Source organism: Miscanthus floridulus, chromosome 5, assembly GCF_019320115.1.
Source record: "Miscanthus floridulus cultivar M001 chromosome 5, ASM1932011v1, whole genome shotgun sequence".
Taxonomy (NCBI): Eukaryota; Viridiplantae; Streptophyta; class Magnoliopsida; order Poales; family Poaceae; genus Miscanthus; species Miscanthus floridulus.
The window spans coordinates 128,901,644-128,921,338 of record NC_089584.1 but is presented as its reverse complement, the minus strand read 5'-3'; the positions used below and the strand labels follow the sequence as shown (position 1 = coordinate 128,921,338).

The following is a 19,695-nucleotide window of genomic DNA, read 5'->3' as shown; positions in this document are numbered from 1 at the left end:
TTCTTGCGCGTGTATTGGCGTGCTCTTGCGCAGTTTACTGTCCTCATGGGCTTAGATGGGCTGCTGGGCTGCTAGGCTTAGACGACCTGCTGCGAAGGGAACGAGCTGGACGCTTCGATGCTGGCGGACGGCGTGGATTGAGCGACTGCCGGGAGCAGTCGTGGAGGGCGACGTCAGGTGATCTGATTCCACCTGACCCAGCACAGAGGAACAGGACCAGTGAAGTCCAAGCAAAGCAACTCAAGTAAAAAATATCTAATTTACCAGGGATCTACAATGAGAAAGCGGCCATGGTTGAGTTGAGAGGCCACGAACTCCACCAAGAGTCAAGACCCAATCACAAGTATCCACTTCCTTGCTCGCCTCTTCTTTAAGGGTGGAGCCGGAATAAACTCCGGCCACTTCGGCATCCGCCGGGGAATTTGATTCGTCTCCCTATATACCCACGCTGCCTTCCACCTCCCCCTAATTCTCTCCCTCGTCTTCTTCGGTACCAGCCAGACAGCTCCAGCTCAGGTTGGCAGGCAGCGGCCAAGATGATGGCGGAGGCGGCGTGGACGCCGGTGCTGTTGCCGCCGACGGCGCCCTGCTTCTGGCAGCCGGACACGCACTCGGTTTTCTGGCGGAGAGGAGACGCGTGGACGGCGGAGGAGAACAAACAGTTCGAGAAGGCGCTGGCGCAGATCGACCGGAACGCTCCCGACCGGTGGGAGAAGGTGGCGGAGATGCTGCCCAGGAAGACGGCCGACGACGTGAGGAACCACTACCACGACCTCGAGAACGACGTCGGCTACATCGAGGCCGGGCTCGTGCCGTTCCCGCACTACAGCAGCTCGGTCCCGTCGTCCGGGTTCACCCTCGAGGACTGGGACGGCGGCGACGGCGCGTTCAGGCGCGGCTACTGCCTCAAGCGCGCGCGGGGCTCGGACCAGGAGCGGAAGAAAGGTGTCCCCTGGACGGAGGAGGAGCACAAGTAAGCAACAGTCCCAGTCCGACCAGAACCATCATCATCGTGCTGGGGCGGGGTCGATGGATCCGCTCACCTTCTTCTTCTCCTTTCCGTCTGCTAAAAACGGCGAATTTCGTTTCGTGTCTCAGGCTTTTCTTGATGGGACTGAAGAAGCACGGGAGAGGGGACTGGAGGACCATCTCGCGCGAGTACGTGACGACCCGGACGTCGACGCAGGTGGCCAGCCACGCGCAGAAGTACTTCATCCGCCTCAACTCCGGCGGCAAGGACAAGCGCCGGTCCAGCATCCACGACATCACCACCGTGAACCTCCCCGACGAAGACCGTGGCAGCGCTCCGCCCTCGCCGCCGTCCGCTGTCACCACCGCCGCCGCCACCAACCCCTCCGTCGCCCAGCTGGTGGACGTGAAGCCGTTCACGGCGCCGCTCCCAGCTGGCGCGCTCATCGGCGTGTCGCACCCCTACGTCAACGGGAAGCTGGAGCCCAAGAGCTCGCTCGTGGCCGGCCTCGGCCTGGGCTTCGACAACTCCGTCTTCCTGCAGATGCATTGCGGGCAGTTGTGACGGGCGGTTCTTGCGGCGAGAACCGCTCCCATCTCAACACCGCCTCATCTCCGACTCCGAGCATCAGGGCCGGGCCAAGTCGCAGGCGGCAGGTCGTCGTGCTTCAGGTGTACTACTCCTATCAATCAGATGGCATGTCCCGTGTGAGGATGAAGAGTGGCACAGTCTCGGCTTCCAGCTGCCACCTCGCGGCAGCTCCGAGTGACCGTGTTCATCGAGAACAAGAGGCCATGGGCGTGCCGTTGCAGCGTCCATTTCAGTTCAGTGTACATAATCCAACAAGTACAGGGCCCAAAAATAAAGCATCCCATAAAAAGCCTTTTCCATCGTCTCCGTCGGCGGCTTGGATTAGGATCCAGGATCACGTACGGGGTCAGAACTCAGAAGATTTATGTACCGGCTTGTGAGTGTATTTTTGGTGTGCAACATCTCCCACCGGATGGGGGTAACACTTGTAGTGTGATGCTTGTAGGGTCTCGCAAGGTTTTTGTCCGCCGTTGTTGTTTACCAGTTACTCCTCCTAGAATTTTAGATATGGTGTTCTAAAAAGAAAGTTTAGATGTGCTCGGCTCTGGCTGATGACTTCTCAAGCTTTCGTGTGCAGCTTAACGTCGCTGTAGAAGCAACAGAAACCTGAAACACAGCCACGAGCCACGATCCTGCAGGAGATCGGTCGGTCTCACTCTCACCGTGAAGTCTGCCTGGGAGGCTATACTGTTTCGTTTCGTCGTAAACGATCGTGAATTATTTATTGTTGGCTGGTTTGATGTGAAAGAAAAATATTGTTCTAACTTATAATCTACGATCATACACGAACAAGCGAACAAGCTGATAGTTAACTCCTCCCTTCTCACCCTCGTGTCGTCTCCTCCATGTGGAAGTACCGTACTTGCCATGCATGCGACGTACTCGGTCGCATGCATCTTGCTCTTCTGCCCATGCGCATATGTTTTCCCTCCCTGGCTCTGTGAAACTCCCCGATCTGGCTCCAGATTGGCCAGTCGCAGCATCGGAAGCCGGAAGGTTTGATTGATTTCTCCAGCTCAGCTAGAACTCACAGGTGTGGAATCATCATCATGAAGCGAAGCTCGCAACTCGCAAGAATATCAAGAAGCGCCTCGGCTGCCTGATAGTGGCTGGCATGCAGTAGCAGGGGTGTTTGATCCGGCTACTAAAATTTAGAAGGTATGTTGAGAAGATGTTACATAGGGTGTTCGGATACTAATAAAAAAATAAATTACATAATCCGTCAGTACTCTATGGGATGAATTTGTCAAGACTAATTAATCTATCATTAGCACATGTTTACGGTAGCAAATTAAATCATGAACTAATTATGTTCAAAAGATTCATCTCATATATTAGTCGTAAATTATGTAATTAGTTTTATAATTAGTGCAACCAAACACCCCCGTAGTAGGCGCTGAGCTGGAGGTCCACCGAACAAGAAGGCATCACATGCCCCAATAATCCCCCGTCTTTCTCACTGCCCTCTTTTTTTTTCATTCCGAAAGCAAAGCCATGGATGACCTGGCCCCTGTGGAAGTACTAGTACCTTCCTGCAACATTCAGTGGGCGCACGCTGTGCAGGCAGCAGCAGCAGCAGCTCGCTTCAAGATTCACTCATTGCCCAACTAGAACACACGCCGGCACATGACCGTCGCCACGACGTGCGGATCCACTCGAGCCTTCAGTGGCGCACACTGTGAAGCCGCCTCATTCCATTCCCAGTCCCAACAGTGGGAAACTGCAGGCAAATGCTAAAACAACACGTTCATTTGGATTTGTTTGGCTCATAAGCTATGACTAAAAATATTATTAATTGATTTGATATGAGAAAAAAATCTATTTATTAACTAAAAAATATAGCTTAGGGCACTCCCAATGTAGAAATCACTATAGTTTCTATGGGCATTAATTGTACTGCTATCTAAGTATTTTGCTGATGTAGCAAGGTAGTTATTAAAGAGAAAGAACAAAAATCATAGAAACCGGGTCTAAGTTAGAAACCATGTCTACACGAGAACCAAGACACGAAAGGATGCGATTGGTAGCGAATGGAGAGAGAGTATATGTGATTGGATAAAAAGTTGTTCTGTAGAAACTATCCATTGGAACCATGATTTCTATACATAGTGTCTATAAAAATTAATAGATATAAAAACTATACACAGTTTTTAGTACTAGGACTGTCCTTATAAGCCAAACAAACTCAAAGACGAAGGGCTTTCCCCGAAAACGAGGAATTGCTCGATTGTTGCCGTTATTTATTATAGTAAGTACGTGGTAGTACTAGTGTACTACTACTGCCACGGCCATATGGAATCCAAAATCCATGGCCGGTCGGTACGTTTATGTTCCACCTGACTGTTTGTGTTGAGCACGCCCCACCGAGCAGCCTCTGCCGGTGGCCTGGTATCTCCTCGCCGTGTCGTTCGCCGAGACCCCGATGGAGCACACGGTGACACAGCAAGCAAGTGTTGTCCGTGCCACTTGCCTCATGTGGCGTCTGACTCGGCGGCCTTGGCAGGGAAATTCCAGTTGTGTCACGTCACCACCGTTCTCTAGCGCCTCACCTGACCTGACCAGTCTACTTTCTCCCGCCACGAATCATCATTCGCCCTTGCGCCCAGTCCCGGTCCATGTAGCACCCTAAAAATTAGACTCTTTTAAAATAAAGTTAAAATAATTTAAATTAGAATTTTTACATATAAAATATAGAAAAATAAAAATTTTCATTAGATTAAAGTTCATCATAAGGTTTAGCAACATGTTTGAACATATATGTTGTTGCATTTTTTTTGTGATGTGTGGTTTTGATCAAAATTCAAAACAAATTCAAATACTTTTGAATTGAGTTTGAAAAATGGCTTTGAAATAAAGGAAAAGAAAATTAGAAAAATAAAAGTATTTTTAAAGTTGTAAAGTTTATCTTGGAAAGCCTAACAAAATTGTCCATTTTTATTTGAGTAGGAAAGTATATTTGAAACTATACTTGAAATTGATTGGAATTGGGCTTGGATTTAAAAACTGGAATTGGAAATAGAAAATGATTTTGAAAAACTCTATTTCTTCCTTTTTAGCCCAACCCCAGGAACTGGCCCGACCCTCTCCTTTCTTCCTTTCCCGGCCGGCCTGCTGGCGGCCTAGTCCTGCGCGCCTCCCCTTTTCCCGCTTCTCCCGCACACGGCCCGCTCGCACTGGCCCAGCTTGCGGCTGCTTCAGCTTCCTCGCGCGCGCAAGTCACCGGCCCAGTTTGCGTCGCGGCCTGCTCGGCTTTAACCGCACGCGCCCGCTCCTTCTCCCTCTCGCTGCGATGCGGGTCCCGCCCATCAGCGCCGCGCCCCTTCCCTTTCCTTTCTTCCTCGCGTGCCTTTTCTTTCTTGCTCCCAACAATGGCGTGGCCATGCACGGCAAGCCACCGCGCCGCCGCACCCACATGGCAAGCGACCAGAATCGTCCTGCCCCGCTCTCCTTCCTTCTACTGCATCGCTGCCCACTTATAAAGCACCGAGCCGAGCCCCCCTCCTCCCTTTCCTCTGTCCGCGCTCACGCTCACCAGTCGCCGTCGCAATCCATTGCTTCCGCGCCTTGAACCTCATCGCCGACGCGCCCGTGAGCTTCGCCTTGTTCCCCCGCGCCCGTAGGTAACTCCAATTTCGTGTTTTGGTCTTGATTTGATCGGATTTTCCCTCACCCACGCCGTGTTTCTCTCTCCATCCGCCGCCGTCGATGACCCGCCTCCTCGGAGACTTCCCGGACGCCACGACCACCTTAATCCGAATCTCGGTGAGCTACTCATCCTCCCAATGCCCTCTGTTCGTCGATTAGTGCACTAGAACATCGTATCGGCGAGATTCTGAGCCGCCGGCCATGGCGCCGCCGCGGGCCGTCATCCCGACGCGCGATCCTCGCCCTCGGTTTGCATCCGAACGTGTTCGCGATTGCTCGTAGATCGTTTCGGTGTGCTCGGTTTGACCCGAGGGGGTCCAGAACGCCATCCCGACGTCCGCCATCGTGTCTTCCTCGCCGTCGGTAATGGAGAGTTCGCTAGTGTCGCCGTACAGTCGCTGGAGGTTCACCCACACACACCAGCGCCGTCGGATCTAGATGAACGGTCAGGATTAGGTGTTACCGGTTCACTGTGTAGTCGGTCCACAGAGAGCCATGGACTCGGTTGTGGCAGAACCGCCCAAAATAGCACACTTACGGAGGCGCTCGTCTTCCACCAGACACTAAGCACCCCGAAAGCAAGCTATAGCGGGCGGTATCCGTCGGGCACACCCTAAGGGAGAACCTGAAAGATCCACATTTTTCCCAAGGATCCAATAATGAGAACGAGTTACAATACTTATCAATTTCATGCATCAGAGTTTCTTAAAAGTACATTATTACAATACCAAATATCAGAGTGCGGAATGATAAACAGCAGAATTTAAAAATAAACCTCTATCGATAGGGACGAGGATCCGTCTGAGCCCACCAGAAGAATCCTCCACACAAGGTACTTCTCATGCATCACCTGCAACAGGGGTAAATAAACCCTGAGTACACAATGTACTCGCAAGACTTATCCGACTAGTGGGAATAATTTCCTGACTCCAAGGAATATGATAAGCTATATGGCTTGCTGGTTTCTTTTGGCAAAAAGCAATACTAATAGTAAGTCCTTAGTTATGTATTATTATTATCAGTCATATTAAGTTATCATCTAGCCAGTCTATATAAGCACCTGTTCTACTTTCAAGCAAGAGTTGAGCAATCAGTTCTATTTCTTCTCCTTTCACTTTCAGTTCTTACTACGGTGCTAAACACGAGACAAGCCATACCGGATCGTCCAGTGATTCACGAATCAATGTGCCCAGCTGGGTGCCCCAAAAACACACGTCCCGCTTGTACCCTAGGCACAAGCAGGATTAACCCATCACTTTCCTGTCCTGGGTGTTCAGGTCCCTGTCAAAACTTGGACTCCAAGCCCCCCCATCCTGAGTCCCAGACTTAGTGTGGTGCAAGGACCTCCACCACCTCATCTTCCCATCAGTCGGTCCGGAAAGAGCCGGATCCACGACAAGAGAGCAACAAGTCTTCCCTGCGCCCATACCCAAGTATGCGCTCGGGATAATAAATCTGTGACTTGCCCATGATGCCTTATGCAATGACCGGTCCTTAATCGACATGGACAGGGAAAAAATGTAACCGAGCTATGCCCTGTTGGCCACAGGACACAACCCTTTACACCCACCAAAACCCAACCATATCCCTACCCGGTCACCATTTTCTTTTCCACCATTTTATCATGAGTGATCATATTTATCACCTATTTGTGAGTAACGACAGGTTACTCACGCTACCGATATCCTGAGCATAGCAGCTACTCGACCTCTACTAGTAGAACTCATAGGTAGATATATTTATGCATGTAGTTTCCGTAAAATGCCTATAACGTAAATGCACATCATAGATATATATTCAGTTATTATTTAAAATAAGGGTTATGCATCGGGACTTGCCATGGGTAGGCGTGGTGTCAGCAAAGTCAGTGACGGGTGGCTCCGGAACGTCCTCGTGCACGAGGATCTCCTCCTCGTACTCTTCGACAACTTCGTCGTACTCCTGCTCGCCGAAGGTCACAATCTCCAGTGGCTCGTTCTCTATATGCATGCAGTGATGATGATGCAATGCTTAGTAATACAGCAACAACAACTCTTAAAATAAGAATACATCTACCAAACTACTAAGCTAACTCTAATGACTAATATGCAAAGTTACCTATTATTCCCACTAAATAGGTATGAAACATTTCATGTATTATCTTAGCAACTAAAGGCATCCTTATTGCTGATATCAATTTACTATATATATGATAAAACAAGGTGCACTAGCTACCATATTTATCAACCTATTTTAAGGCCACAAAAATTACAGTGAGCACATAATAATACAATGAACCTACTGTAAAAGAATTCTAGGGCTAGCACTTCTATCAATGCATCACAAAAATTCATTCTCTAAATAACCATAATAATAATACGCATCTTGAAATAATAAAGTAATTCTAAAGGTATCACTGAACTATATGAACTAATTACACTAACAGATAGATCATGAATTTAGGAATTTAATAAAATTTATTTCACAATAAATAAATAAATTCAAATGAGCTCTAGAGTTGAAGAAAATGATATTATTGGAGAAGGATAATCATGCTATTGGACTTGTTGACTTGCACATGACCATGGGTCTAAAAATACTAGATGAGACCGCGGGTCAAGAAAATAATAGAGAAGGAGGATGAAGGAATTCTTGTAGGCTAACTACCTCGGAATTGAATGAAGTGCCTCCTACTGTGATCGATGTGCGGAGGCAACACAAGAGGAGAGACACTAGGGAGCTTAGCAATTGCTTGCCCTGCGTGGAGCAGAGTAGAACCATATATAGCACTGGTTGTGGGTGGTCATGACAAGCTAGGTAGTCTGGAAGCACAAAACGAGTTGGTAGGGTTGTCCTCTGGCTCCATGCCATGTGCGGTGGTGTGGTCTTTGGTCATGAGAGAATTAATTCAATGATGGACTTTGAGTGGTCTTGGACTTACGAGCACATCAGAACTAGAGTGTGCATTGGGCGAAACGTGCTAGGTGGTGGCGCTGGTTCATTCATGCTAGTCAAGGAATTAATGGGGGAGGAGACCACAGGTCAAGGAAATATTAGAGAATGAGAAGATCAATTGCAGACTAGCTACCTTAGCTGATTATTGCTTGGGGAGAAATCGATAGACGTAGCTCTCTTGGGCAAGAACAGAAGAAACTTGATTTGAGAGAGGCAAGTGAGCAGCGGAGCGAAATGGCTCGGCGTATCCTTTTAAAGACAGGAGACGCAGGAATGGAGAAGCAAAGACGCGACAGCGACGCGTCGTAAGGTTAGTGGCTAACTGGCTTGCTTAAAGGTAAAAAACGTTGTCTGTGCAAGATGTGTGGCCATGGATGAACAGTGACCCATACTGAACAGTGTTTCCACACATGAACAATGTTTTCCTGCACTGCTACAGTGCCACCGTGAGGAAAGGGTGCGTGCACTGCGTTTGCAGAGCAGTGAGCGAGCGGCGTGCTTAGCGGGCCAAACTTGTGCGTGAGATTAGTGCGTAGCATGTGCGACACACTATGGCAGTGGTAGCGCGTCGTGCACTGATAATTTTGCAAGGTGATTAGCAAGCGAAGTAAAGGCGGGATAATTAGAACAACGAGAGATGACAGCGGCACGTCGCGAGATTGATGGAGATATAAATCTTGCCAGGTGGTATGCTAATAATTAGTGAATGACAATAATTTATCATTTGACTTTGTGGCTATGGAGCTCTCACGTGGAGAGAGATGACGTGCTGGAAGGACAATTTGGACAAGGAATAAATTAGAGCTCAATTTGAGAATTAGTGCAATAAAATTTAATTTCTCATTTACCACATGCAATAATATATAAACATTATGCTCATGACATGGTTTAGTATTTTGATTAAGGTGTAACACCGAGGGTGTTACAAATCTACCCCCCTAAAACAAAATCTCGACTCGAGATTTCATGTGCCTAGTGTGAGAAGAAGGTATGAATTATATTTTGACGCAGCAACTAACTATTAGAACCAGAGAGGAGATGGGGGTAATGCTTCAATAGGTAACTCTCTTGTTCCCATGTGGCTTTAGCCTCAGAATGATTTTGCCACTGCACCTTGTAGAATTTTACCACGCTGTTCCTGGTCACTCTTTCCTTCTCATCCAAGATTTTGATAGGCTGCTCCACATAAGTTAAATCTAGCTAGAGGGGAAGTCCTTCCATTTCCACCGCTTCATCAGGAACCCACAAACACTTCTTTAGTTGTGATACATAGAACACATTGTGTACTGCAGATAGAATATCTAGAAGTTGTAGATGGTAAGCAACTAGACCACATTTCTCCAACACCTGATATGGACCCACATATCGAGGGGCTAGCTTGCCATGGATGCCAAACCGATGCACCCCTCTCATCGGAGACACCTTGAGATATACATGATCTCCAGCTATAAACTCCAAGGGCCTTCTCCGCTTATCAGCATAAGTTTTCTGTCGGCTTTGAGCTACCTTCAAGTGACTTCGAATTATGCTTACTTTCTCTCGAGCCTCTTTTATGAATTCAGGCCCAAAGTATCCGCGGTCCCCCATTTCAACCCAGTTGAGTGGCGTCCTACACTTTCTTTCGTATAGAGCTTCAAATGGTGCCATGCGGATGCTTTCCTGATAGCTATTATTGTAAGAGAATTCAGCTAACTTCAGGCAGTCATCCCACTTCTTGGGAAAAGAAATGGTACAAGCTCGCAACATGGCTTTGAGAACCTGGTTCACCCTTTCTGTTTGACCATCAATCTGGGGGTGATAAGCTGAACTACGAAGAAGACTTGTCCCAAGGCACTCCTGGAGTCGCTCCTAGAAACGAGACATAAAAACGGATCCCCTATCAGAGATGATAGTCAGGGGAACTCCATGTAGGGTCACAATCCGATCAAAGTATATCTCTGCATACTTCCCAGCAGCATATGATGTCTTCACTAGAATAAAATGAGCTGACTTGGTGAGGCGGTCCACAATGACCCAGATAGATTTATAACCATTGGTTATGCGGGGTAAACCCACAATGAAATTCATGGAAATATCCTCCCATTTCCAAACCGGAATGGGAAAGGGCTGCAAATATCCTGGGGTACGCATATGATCTGCTTTAACCCTGCCACAAGTGTCGTACTCCGCGACATGTCAGGTGATGTCCTGCTTCATGTTAGACCACCAGTACAAGTGGCGTAGATCATGATACATCTTGTTACTGCCAGGATGAATAGACAACTTTGAATGGTGAGCTTCATTCAAAATTTTTCTTTTTAGCTCTTCATTGGATGGAACCACCAGTCTATCCTTGTATCTTACGACTCCATGTTCATCAACACTAAAGTGAGGGCCACGCCCTTCAGCCATCAACTTCCTGATGTGAGAAATCTCTTCGGGGTCTTCCTTTTGTTCTTGAATAATCTGCTCCAGCAACTCTAAGGTTAATGCAATATGAGCTAGCACCTTTGTGTGGTGGAGCAACAAGGGTATTTCCTCAACCTGATGCGACTTACGACTCAATGCATCAGCCACCACATTGGCCTTTCCTAGATGATAATGGACTTCCAAATTATAATCCTTTATTAATTCTAACCATCTCCTTTGCCTCATGTTCAGCTCAGACTGAGTGAAAATATACTTGAGGCTCTTGTAGTCTGTAAAGATATGCACTTTGTTGCCTAACAGATAGTGCCTCCAAATCTTTAGAGCATGGACCACAGCGGCTAGCTCTAAGTCATGGGTGGGATAGTTCACCTCATGCTTGTTCAGTTGGCGTGAAGCATAAGCTATCACACACCCATCTTGCATAAGCACACACCCCAGCCCCGTCTGTGAGGCATCACAATATACATCAAAGGGTCGGTCAATATCCGATTGTGCCAACACAGGGGCAGTGGTCAGAAAAGTCTTTAGAGTTTGGAAAGCTTCATCACAAGCTAGGCTCTAGTCATACTTAGCTTCTTTTTGAAGCAGCTTGGTCATTGGCCGGGCTATCTTAGAGAAATTAGGAATGAAACACCGATAGTATCCAGCCAGACCAAGGAACTAACGAATCCGATGCACAGACTTGGGAGACTTCCAATCCAATACATCTTGCACCTTGCTGGGATCTATAGAAATGCCTTCAGGTGTCAACACATGCCCCAAAAACTGTACTCGATCTAACCAAAACTCGTACTTGCTGAATTTAGCATACAACTTGTGCTCCCTTAGTCGAGTCAATACTATCTAGAGATGTCGGGCATGCTCTTTGTCATTCTTGGAATAGATCAAAATGTCATCAATGAAAACTACCACAAACTTATCCAGCTCCGGCATGAAAACTGAATTCATCAGGTACATGAAGAAGGCAGGAGCATTGGTGAGACCAAAAGATATCACTAGGTACTCATACAACCCATACCTAGTAGAGAAAGTTGTCTTTGGTATATCATGTGACCTGATCTTGATCTGATGATAGCCTGATCGGATATCTATCTTCGAGAACACCTTGGCACCAGCTAGCTGATTGAACAAAGTATCTATGCGGGGCAAAGGATACTTGTTCTTAACTGTTACCGCATTAAGAGGATGGTAATCCACACACATCCGCAGAGTACCATCCTTCTTCTTCACAAAAATGGCTAGGCACCCCCATGGTGAAGCACTAGGACGGATGAAACCCTTGTCCATCAATTCTTCCAGCTGCTTCTTCATTTCAGCTAGTTCTCTTGGAGCCATGCGGTACGGGCGTCTAGAGATAGGAGCAGTACTAGGATCAAGCTCAATGGAGAATTCTACCTCACGGTCCGGTGGCAACCCAGGAAGATCTTCAGGGAAAACATCCGGGAATCCACATACTACTGGAATGGATGTAAGATCAGGAACGGCTTTAGCATGGGCAGCAACAGGTAAGACCGGTTCTGAGGGTATAATAAGAGACATCCTATCCTCAGAAGAAGGAAGCCGTAACTCCACACTTGTCCTCTTTATATCCAATACTACCCCATACACCCGTAACCAGTTCATTCCAAGAATAGCATCAATGCCTTGCCTAGGCATGACCATGAACTGTAGGCGGTAAGTGTGGGTGGCTAATACCAGACTTACTATATCCATGTGGGTATTGATGAACATTTGTGAACCCACAGTACGGATCTTATAGGCATACGGTATAGCCATAAGTGGTAAGTTGTGCTGCTCTACAAACCCCATGCTCATAAAGGAATGTGATGCACCAGAATCGAACAACACCAAAGCTGGATGGGAGTCGATGGTAAACATACCAGCCATAACCGCCTCCTGCTGCACAACCTGCTGAGCATCCGTGAAGTGCACCTGACCAGACCTGCTGGGCACTTTCTTCTTGATTATGGTCCTCTTGATAAGCCTAGAGTTTGCTGACGGTTGAGCAGACTGAGCTGGCTGATGCTAGGGACACTCCCTGGCATAGTGGCCATCTTTGCCACACTTGAAGCAAGCACCAGGCTTGTTCCCAAACCCCTGACGAGATGGAACTTGCTGTCCCTGATGTTGCTGGGGCTGCACCTGCTGAGGAAGTGCACGGTACTGTGTGGAGAAAGTTTGTGAAGTCTGCTGGGGCTGCCGAAACGAAGGCCCGCCTGATGACTGATAGGGCCCCCATCGGACAACCTTAACCTTCTGAGTGTGAGGGTGGCTAGAAGACCCTGTGGCCACCCGCTTCCTCTTCCAATCAGCCTAAGACTCCTGCTGAAAACCCTCCATGGCAATGGCGGCATTCATCAGTGCTCCAAAGGTCTGATAGTTCGCCGTGTACAGCTTCTCTTGAAGGATGGGAGCGAGACCGTGAAAGAAGCGGTCCTTCTTCTTGTCATCAGAGTCCACATGTATGCCAGCATACTGAGCCAAGTGATTGAACTTGTTCACATATTCCATCACTGTCCTGTTCCTCTGGCGTAGCTATAGGAACTCGGTCACCTTCTGGTTGATGACACCAGCAGGGATAAAGAACTCTTAGAAAGCAGTGGAGAACTCCTGCCATGTTGCCGGATGATCTGGCTGCTTTGTGGCCTAGAAGGTTTCCCACCATGCACCTGCGGACCCCAAAAGTTGCTGCGCCACAAAGTACACCTTCTGCTCGTCGATCACTCCGAGCAGCCAAAATTTATGCTCCAAGGTGCGAAGCCAGTGTTCTGCCTCTAGGGGCTCATCAGACGGCATGAATGTGGGTGGGTGAGTCTTAAGGAAGTCCTGGTAAGAGGACTATCCCTCAGGGCGGTGGGCACCACCCCCATTCCCACCGTTGCCCCCGTGGCCTCTGTGGGCGAGGCCCGCGACAGCCTGTGCCATAATGTCCATGGCACGAGCTGTCTCCTGGTGAGCAGCAGCTGACTCCCGGTGAGCAGCCAACAACTCTGCCATTATCTCTACGGGAGTCATCGACGGTGGCGGTGGTGGAGGAGGAGCCAGAAGTGGAGGCCCATGGCTCTCCTCGTTGGGCTCATGGGCCCAGCCACTCTCGCCTTGGCCCTCGCCAAGATCGTGAGCTGCCCCCGCACTAGTGCTCCCATATCCAGACCTTAGATTCATCTGTAGGAGATATGAACCATCCATTAGAGCACCCTCCCGATCAGAATCAAGGGATTAGAGAAATGACAACACATTTATTAAAGCATTTCGTTAGTTAGTCCTATAAATTTACTAATTCAATTATACGTGAAGGGGGATTTCAGTTGAAGTAAGATGCTATTATCATGATGCATGCTTCGACCTAAACGTTCACTCAAGCCGGAATATAGCGGCATTCGGAAAACTTTTCGGCACATCGCACACTCACTTTCCGTATACTAAGTGATTTCTTACACAACGTAAGTCAGTGTACCTATAGAAAACTGATTAGATAAAACCAGTGCTGCTATCCTAGATATACCATATTGCTAGGGCTTATATTTATTTACCTAATATAATCGCATCCTAATTTTCGCAAAACTTTTGTTGGTCAAATTTTTAAGTTTTGAAAAAGAGTGATGAAACTCGTAACTATTATTGGCTCTAGTACCAACTATGGCAGAACCGCCCAAAATAGCACACTTACGGAGGCGCTTGTCTTCCACCAGACACTAAGCACCCCGAAAGCAAGCTATAGCGGGCGGTATCCGTCGGGCACACCCCAAGGGAGAACCCGAAAGATCCACATTTTTCCCAAGGATCCAATAATGAGAACGAGTTACAATACTTATCCATTTTATACATCAGAGTTTCTTAAAAGTACATTATTACAATACTAAATATCAGAGTGCGGAATGATAAACAGCGGAATTTAAAAATAAACATTTAGCGATAGGGACGAGGATCCGTCTGAGCCCACTAGAAGAATCCTCCACACAAGGTACTTCTCATGCATCACCTGCAACATGGGTAAATAAACCCTGAGCACACAATGTACTTGCAAGACTTATCCGACTAGTGGGAATAATTTCCCGACTCCAAGGAATATGATAAGCTATATGGCTTACTGGTTTCTTTTGGCAGAAAGCAATACTAATAGTGAGTCCTTAGTTATGTATTATTATTATCAGTCGTATTAAGTTATCATCTAGCCAGTCTATATAAGCACCTGTTCTACTTTCAAGCAAGAGTTGAGCAATCAGTTCCATTTCTTCTCCTTTCACTTTTAGTTCTTACTACGGTGCTAAACACGAGACAAGCCGTACCGGATCGCCCGGCGATTCGCGAATCAATGTGCCCAGCTGGGTGCTCCGAAAACACATGTCCCGCTTGTACCCCAGGCACAAGCAGGACTAACCCATCACTTTCCTATCCCGGGTGTTCAGGTCCCTGTCCAAACTTGGACTCCAAGCCCCCCCATCCTGAGTCCCGGACTCAGTGTGGTGCAAGGACCTCCACCACCTCATCTTCCCATCAGTCGGTCTGGAAAGAGCCGGATCCACGACAAGAGAGTAACAAGTCTTCCCTGCGCCCATACCTAAGTATGCACTCGGGACAATAAATCTGTGACTTGCCCACGATGCCTTATGCAATGACCGGTCCTTAATCGACACGGACAGGGAAAAAATGTAACCGAGCTATGCCCTGTTGGCCGCAGGACACAATCCTTTACACCCACCAAAACCCAACCATATCCCTACCTGGTCACCATTTTCCTTTCCACTATTTTATCATGAGTGATCATATTTATCACCTATTTGCGAGTAACGGTAGGTTACTCACGCTACCGATATCCTGAGCATAGCAGGTACTTGACCTCTACTAGTAGAACTCATAGGTAGATATATTTATGCATGTAATTTCTGTAAAATGCCTGTAACGTCAATGCACATCATAGATATATGTTCAGTTATTATTTAAAATAAGGGTTATGCATTGGGACTTGCCTTGGGCAGGCGCGGTGTCAGCAAAGTCAGTGACGGGTGGCTCCGGAATGTCCTCCTGCACGAGGATCTCCTCCTCGTATTCTTCGACGACTTCGTTGTACTCCTGCTCGTCGAAGGTCACGATCTCCAGTGGCTCGTTCTCTATATGCATGCAGGGATAATGATGCAATGCTTAGTAATACAGCAACAACAACTCTTAAAATAAGAATACATCTACCAAACTACTAAGCTAACTCTAATGACTAATATGCAAAGTTACCTATTATTCCCACTAAATAGGTATGAAACATTTCATGTATTATCTTATCAACTAAAGGCATCCTTATTGCTGATATCAATTTACTATATATATGATAAAACAAGGTGCACTAGCTACTATATTTATCAACCTATTCTAAGGCCATAAAAATTACAGTGAGCACATAATAATACAATGAACCTGCTGTAAAAGAATTCTAGGGCTAGCACTTCTACCAATGCATCACAAAAAATCATTCTCTAAATAACCATAATAATAATATGCATCTTGAAATAATAAAGTAATTCTAAAGGTATCACTGAACTATATGAACTAATTACACTAACAGATAGATCATGAATTTAGGAATCTAATAAAAATTATTTCACAATAAATAAATAAATTCAAATGAGCTCTAGAGTTGAAGAAAATGATATTATTGGAGAAGGATAATCATGCTATTGGACTTGTTGACTTGCACATGACCGTGGGTCTAGAAATACTAGATGAGACCGCGGGTCAAGAAAATAATAGAGAGGGAGGATGAAGAAATTCTTGTAGGCTAACTACCTCGGAATTGAATGAAGTGCCTCCTACTATGATCGATGTGCGGAGGCAACACAAGAGGAGAGACACCAGGGAGCTTAGCAATTGCTTGCCCTACGTGGAGCGGAGCAGAATCATATATAGCACTAGTTGTGGGTGGTCATGACAAGCTAGGGGGCCTGGAAGCACGAAACGAGTTGGTAGGGTTGTCCTCTGGCTCCATGCCATGTGCGGTGGTGTGGTCTTTGGTCATGATAGAATTAATTCAATGATGGACTTTGAGTGGTCTTGGACTTACGAGCACATCAGAACTGGAGTGTGCATTGGGCGAAATGTGCTAGGTGGTGGCGCTGGTTCATTCATGCTGGTCAAGGAATTAATGGGAGAGGAGATCACAGGTCAAGGAAATATTAGAGAATGAGAAGATCAATTGCAGACTTGCTACCTCAGCTGATTATTGCTCGGGGAGAAATCGATAGACGTAGCTCTCTCGAGCAAGAACAGAAGAAACTTGATTTGAGAGAGGCAAGTGAACAGTGAAGCGAAATAGCTCGGCGTATCCTTTTAAAGATAGGAGACGCAGGAATGGAGAAGCAAAGTCACGACAGCGACGCGTCGTAAGGTTAGTGGCTAACTGGCTTGCTTAAAGGTAAAAAAAACGTTGTCTGTGCAAGACATTTGGCCGCGGACAAACAGTGACCTATAGTGAACAGTGTTTCCACGCGTGAACAGTATTTCCTGCGCTGCTACAGTGCTGCCATGAGGAAACGGTTCGTGCACTGCGTTTGCAGAGCAGTGAGCGAGCGGCGTGCTTAGCGGGCCGAACTTGTGCATGAGATTAGTGCATAGCGTGTGCGACACACTATGGCAGTGGCAGCGCATCGTGCACTGATAATTTTGCAAGGTGATTAGCAAGCGAAGTAAAGGCGAGATAATTAGAACAAGGAGAGATGACAGCAGCGCGTCGCGAGATTAATGGAGATATAAATCTTGCCAAGTGGTATGCTAATAATTAGTGAATGACAATAATTTATCATTTGACTTTGTGGCTATGGAGCTCTCACGTGGAGAGAGATGACGTGCTGGAAGGACAATTTGGACAAAAAATAAATTAGAGCTCAATTTGAGAATTAGTGCAATAAAATTTAATTTCTCATTTACCACCTGCAATAATACATAAACACGATACTCATGACATGGTTTAGTATTTTGATTAATGCGTAACACCGAGGGTGTTACATCGGTCCACGGCGCCAGCGCACCGTATCCACCGCGCACGCGTGGTGCACCGCACCAGTCCGCGTGTGCCACGTGTCATCCAGTCAGCGACGGGTCAACATCCCGTCAAGCCATGCCAGTTTTGCAGAAAAGCCCTTTAGTTTTCTGTGAATCAACCCGTAGTGCGTAGCAGTTCAAAATAAATACAAATTAGCCCTATTTTTATTCGTTTAGGTCCCTGCACTTTTCATAAATAGTACACGCAATCCAATAAACGTGTAAATTCATATTTTTATTGTTTTAATTCATAAATGAGTTCGAGTTATTTATAGAAATGCCACTGAACCTTATTTCATGCGTAATTTTTGCATTTTAAGTTTGATTTGACCCGTTCGAATTGCGTTAGGACCGTATTTATGTTTTCTACGTATTTATACTACTGTTAGGCATGTTTTCAATATTTAAAATTAATGGATAGATTTAATCTATTATTTAACTATAGAAAAACTTGTTTAAATCATAACTTATTTATTTTAACTTCGAAATAGTCCGTTCAAGTTACGTTAGATTCATAACGACGAGATCTACGCAATAGTAATAGTGTTTACTATATTACTATTTCAGAAAAATCATGGTTTAAATCATATCTTGATTAATGATTATGCAACTGGATTTTATATATAAAATATGATTTGTTTACTTTAGTTTTATAATTCAAATCTAAAATTGACTTAATTTAATCTATATTATTTATAAAATATCTTATATATATGAATTTATATAGTTAAAATAAATGAAGCCTATAGTTTTCTTTTCCACATATAAAACAAATCTCTCGGTAGTTGTATCGTTTCAACAGTAGCTCCGATTAGAGTGCTTCTCGCAACTATGTGTTCGTAGTGATCCGTAGAATCGTATTTCAATCTCTTTTACTAATTTTTTTATAATTGGTGTACTGTTCTAATATAAATGCAATTGTATGCTATGCATGTATGTGTATGGATGTTTGTGTGGTGTTCTATGATTACGTCCAGTCGATGAGATATACGTGTTGATCCAAAAGAAGAAGAAGGACGCTGAAGAATAAAGCTTACCGAAGGATCAGTGTGTAAGGCAAGTATAGCATGGGACCATCCTTTATGCCTATTTACCATTAATCATTTTATTCATGATGCATGTGTCTACCTTGGCAACTATAGTAAATTCTTTAGCTAATTGATATCCTGGATTCCTTGATACTTTTAGGTTATTGCATGGGGTAGTTTTTGCTAGTGCTTAATCAAAACTATGATCTTGTAACTTGACTAATGGTATATGCAATAAACATTAAAATATGATTTTTAGTAACATGAAAACAGGAGGCTGGAGTGTTTAGCTATTTTTTAAATGCTTTAGATTTCTCTCCCTAATGACTTATCTATAAGTGATCATCCGGGACTTACAGTACAACTATGAGGCTATATGGCTCTGGCTTTAGCTCAGTATGAGGACCTTTTCTAACTTGTTAGTGGTTACCTTTATGGCGCAAGAGGGGCTCCAACGGGTATGATCTCGGGCTGCCAAGTGGGTGCACTTGTTGGTCACTCCTTGGAGGAGAGTTTATGTTTATTGATGGGAAAACCTTAGCGGCCCTAACTTGTTAGATGAATCTTTAAAAAGCTTTATAGTGAACCCTGCCGATCTTTCTTGGAAGTGGGTCAAGAGATTAGCTACCTCGGACGAAAGGGTAAATCGCGACTCACAGTGAAAGTGTACAACCTCTGCAGAGTGTAAAACTGTTATAACAGCCGTGCTCACGATCACGAGCGGTCTTGGACCCTTACAGAATAGATGATCATTGATGGCTAATGATGATGCTAATAATTAATTGTTTATGCTATTCATTATTCATGTTTACCTGATCATGTGTTTATGGGAATGATAAATTCTTTGATACTCAATTGCTTAAAAAGATGATCTATTAAAGCTAATCGCAGTAAACCAGTGTCAGCCTTTTGAGCCTCGTGAACCCATGATATAATTGTTAAGTACGACATGTACTTACGTTTGCTTTACTGTTCGTTTGGAGGAATTCTGGAGGAATTTGGACGGTTTGGAGGAATGCTGGAGGAATTTGTGAGAGAAAAATACTGTTCCGGATGAAAAAAGAAGTGGATCAAACCGGGTTTAAGGGC

At 45.8% G+C, this 19,695-nt stretch overlaps 1 protein-coding gene across 2 annotated transcripts; it reads left to right on the top strand.

The window, feature by feature from the left end:
* Positions 1 to 261: 261 nt before the first annotated feature.
* LOC136453558 (transcription factor DIVARICATA-like) lies at positions 262 to 2,124 on the top strand. Of its 2 annotated transcripts, XM_066454120.1 has the most exons (3): positions 262 to 343; positions 498 to 973; positions 1,099 to 2,124. In XM_066454120.1, exons 2-3 carry the CDS (start codon positions 537 to 539, stop codon positions 1,532 to 1,534), a joined length of 873 nt encoding a protein of 290 aa, XP_066310217.1. In that variant the 5' UTR covers positions 262 to 343; positions 498 to 536; the 3' UTR covers positions 1,535 to 2,124. The 2 variants fall into 2 exon arrangements, with proteins under 2 accessions (XP_066310217.1, XP_066310216.1); XM_066454119.1 differs by lacking the exon at positions 262 to 343 and having other exon boundaries at positions 364 to 973.
* The last annotated feature ends 17,571 nt before the right edge of the window (positions 2,125 to 19,695 follow it).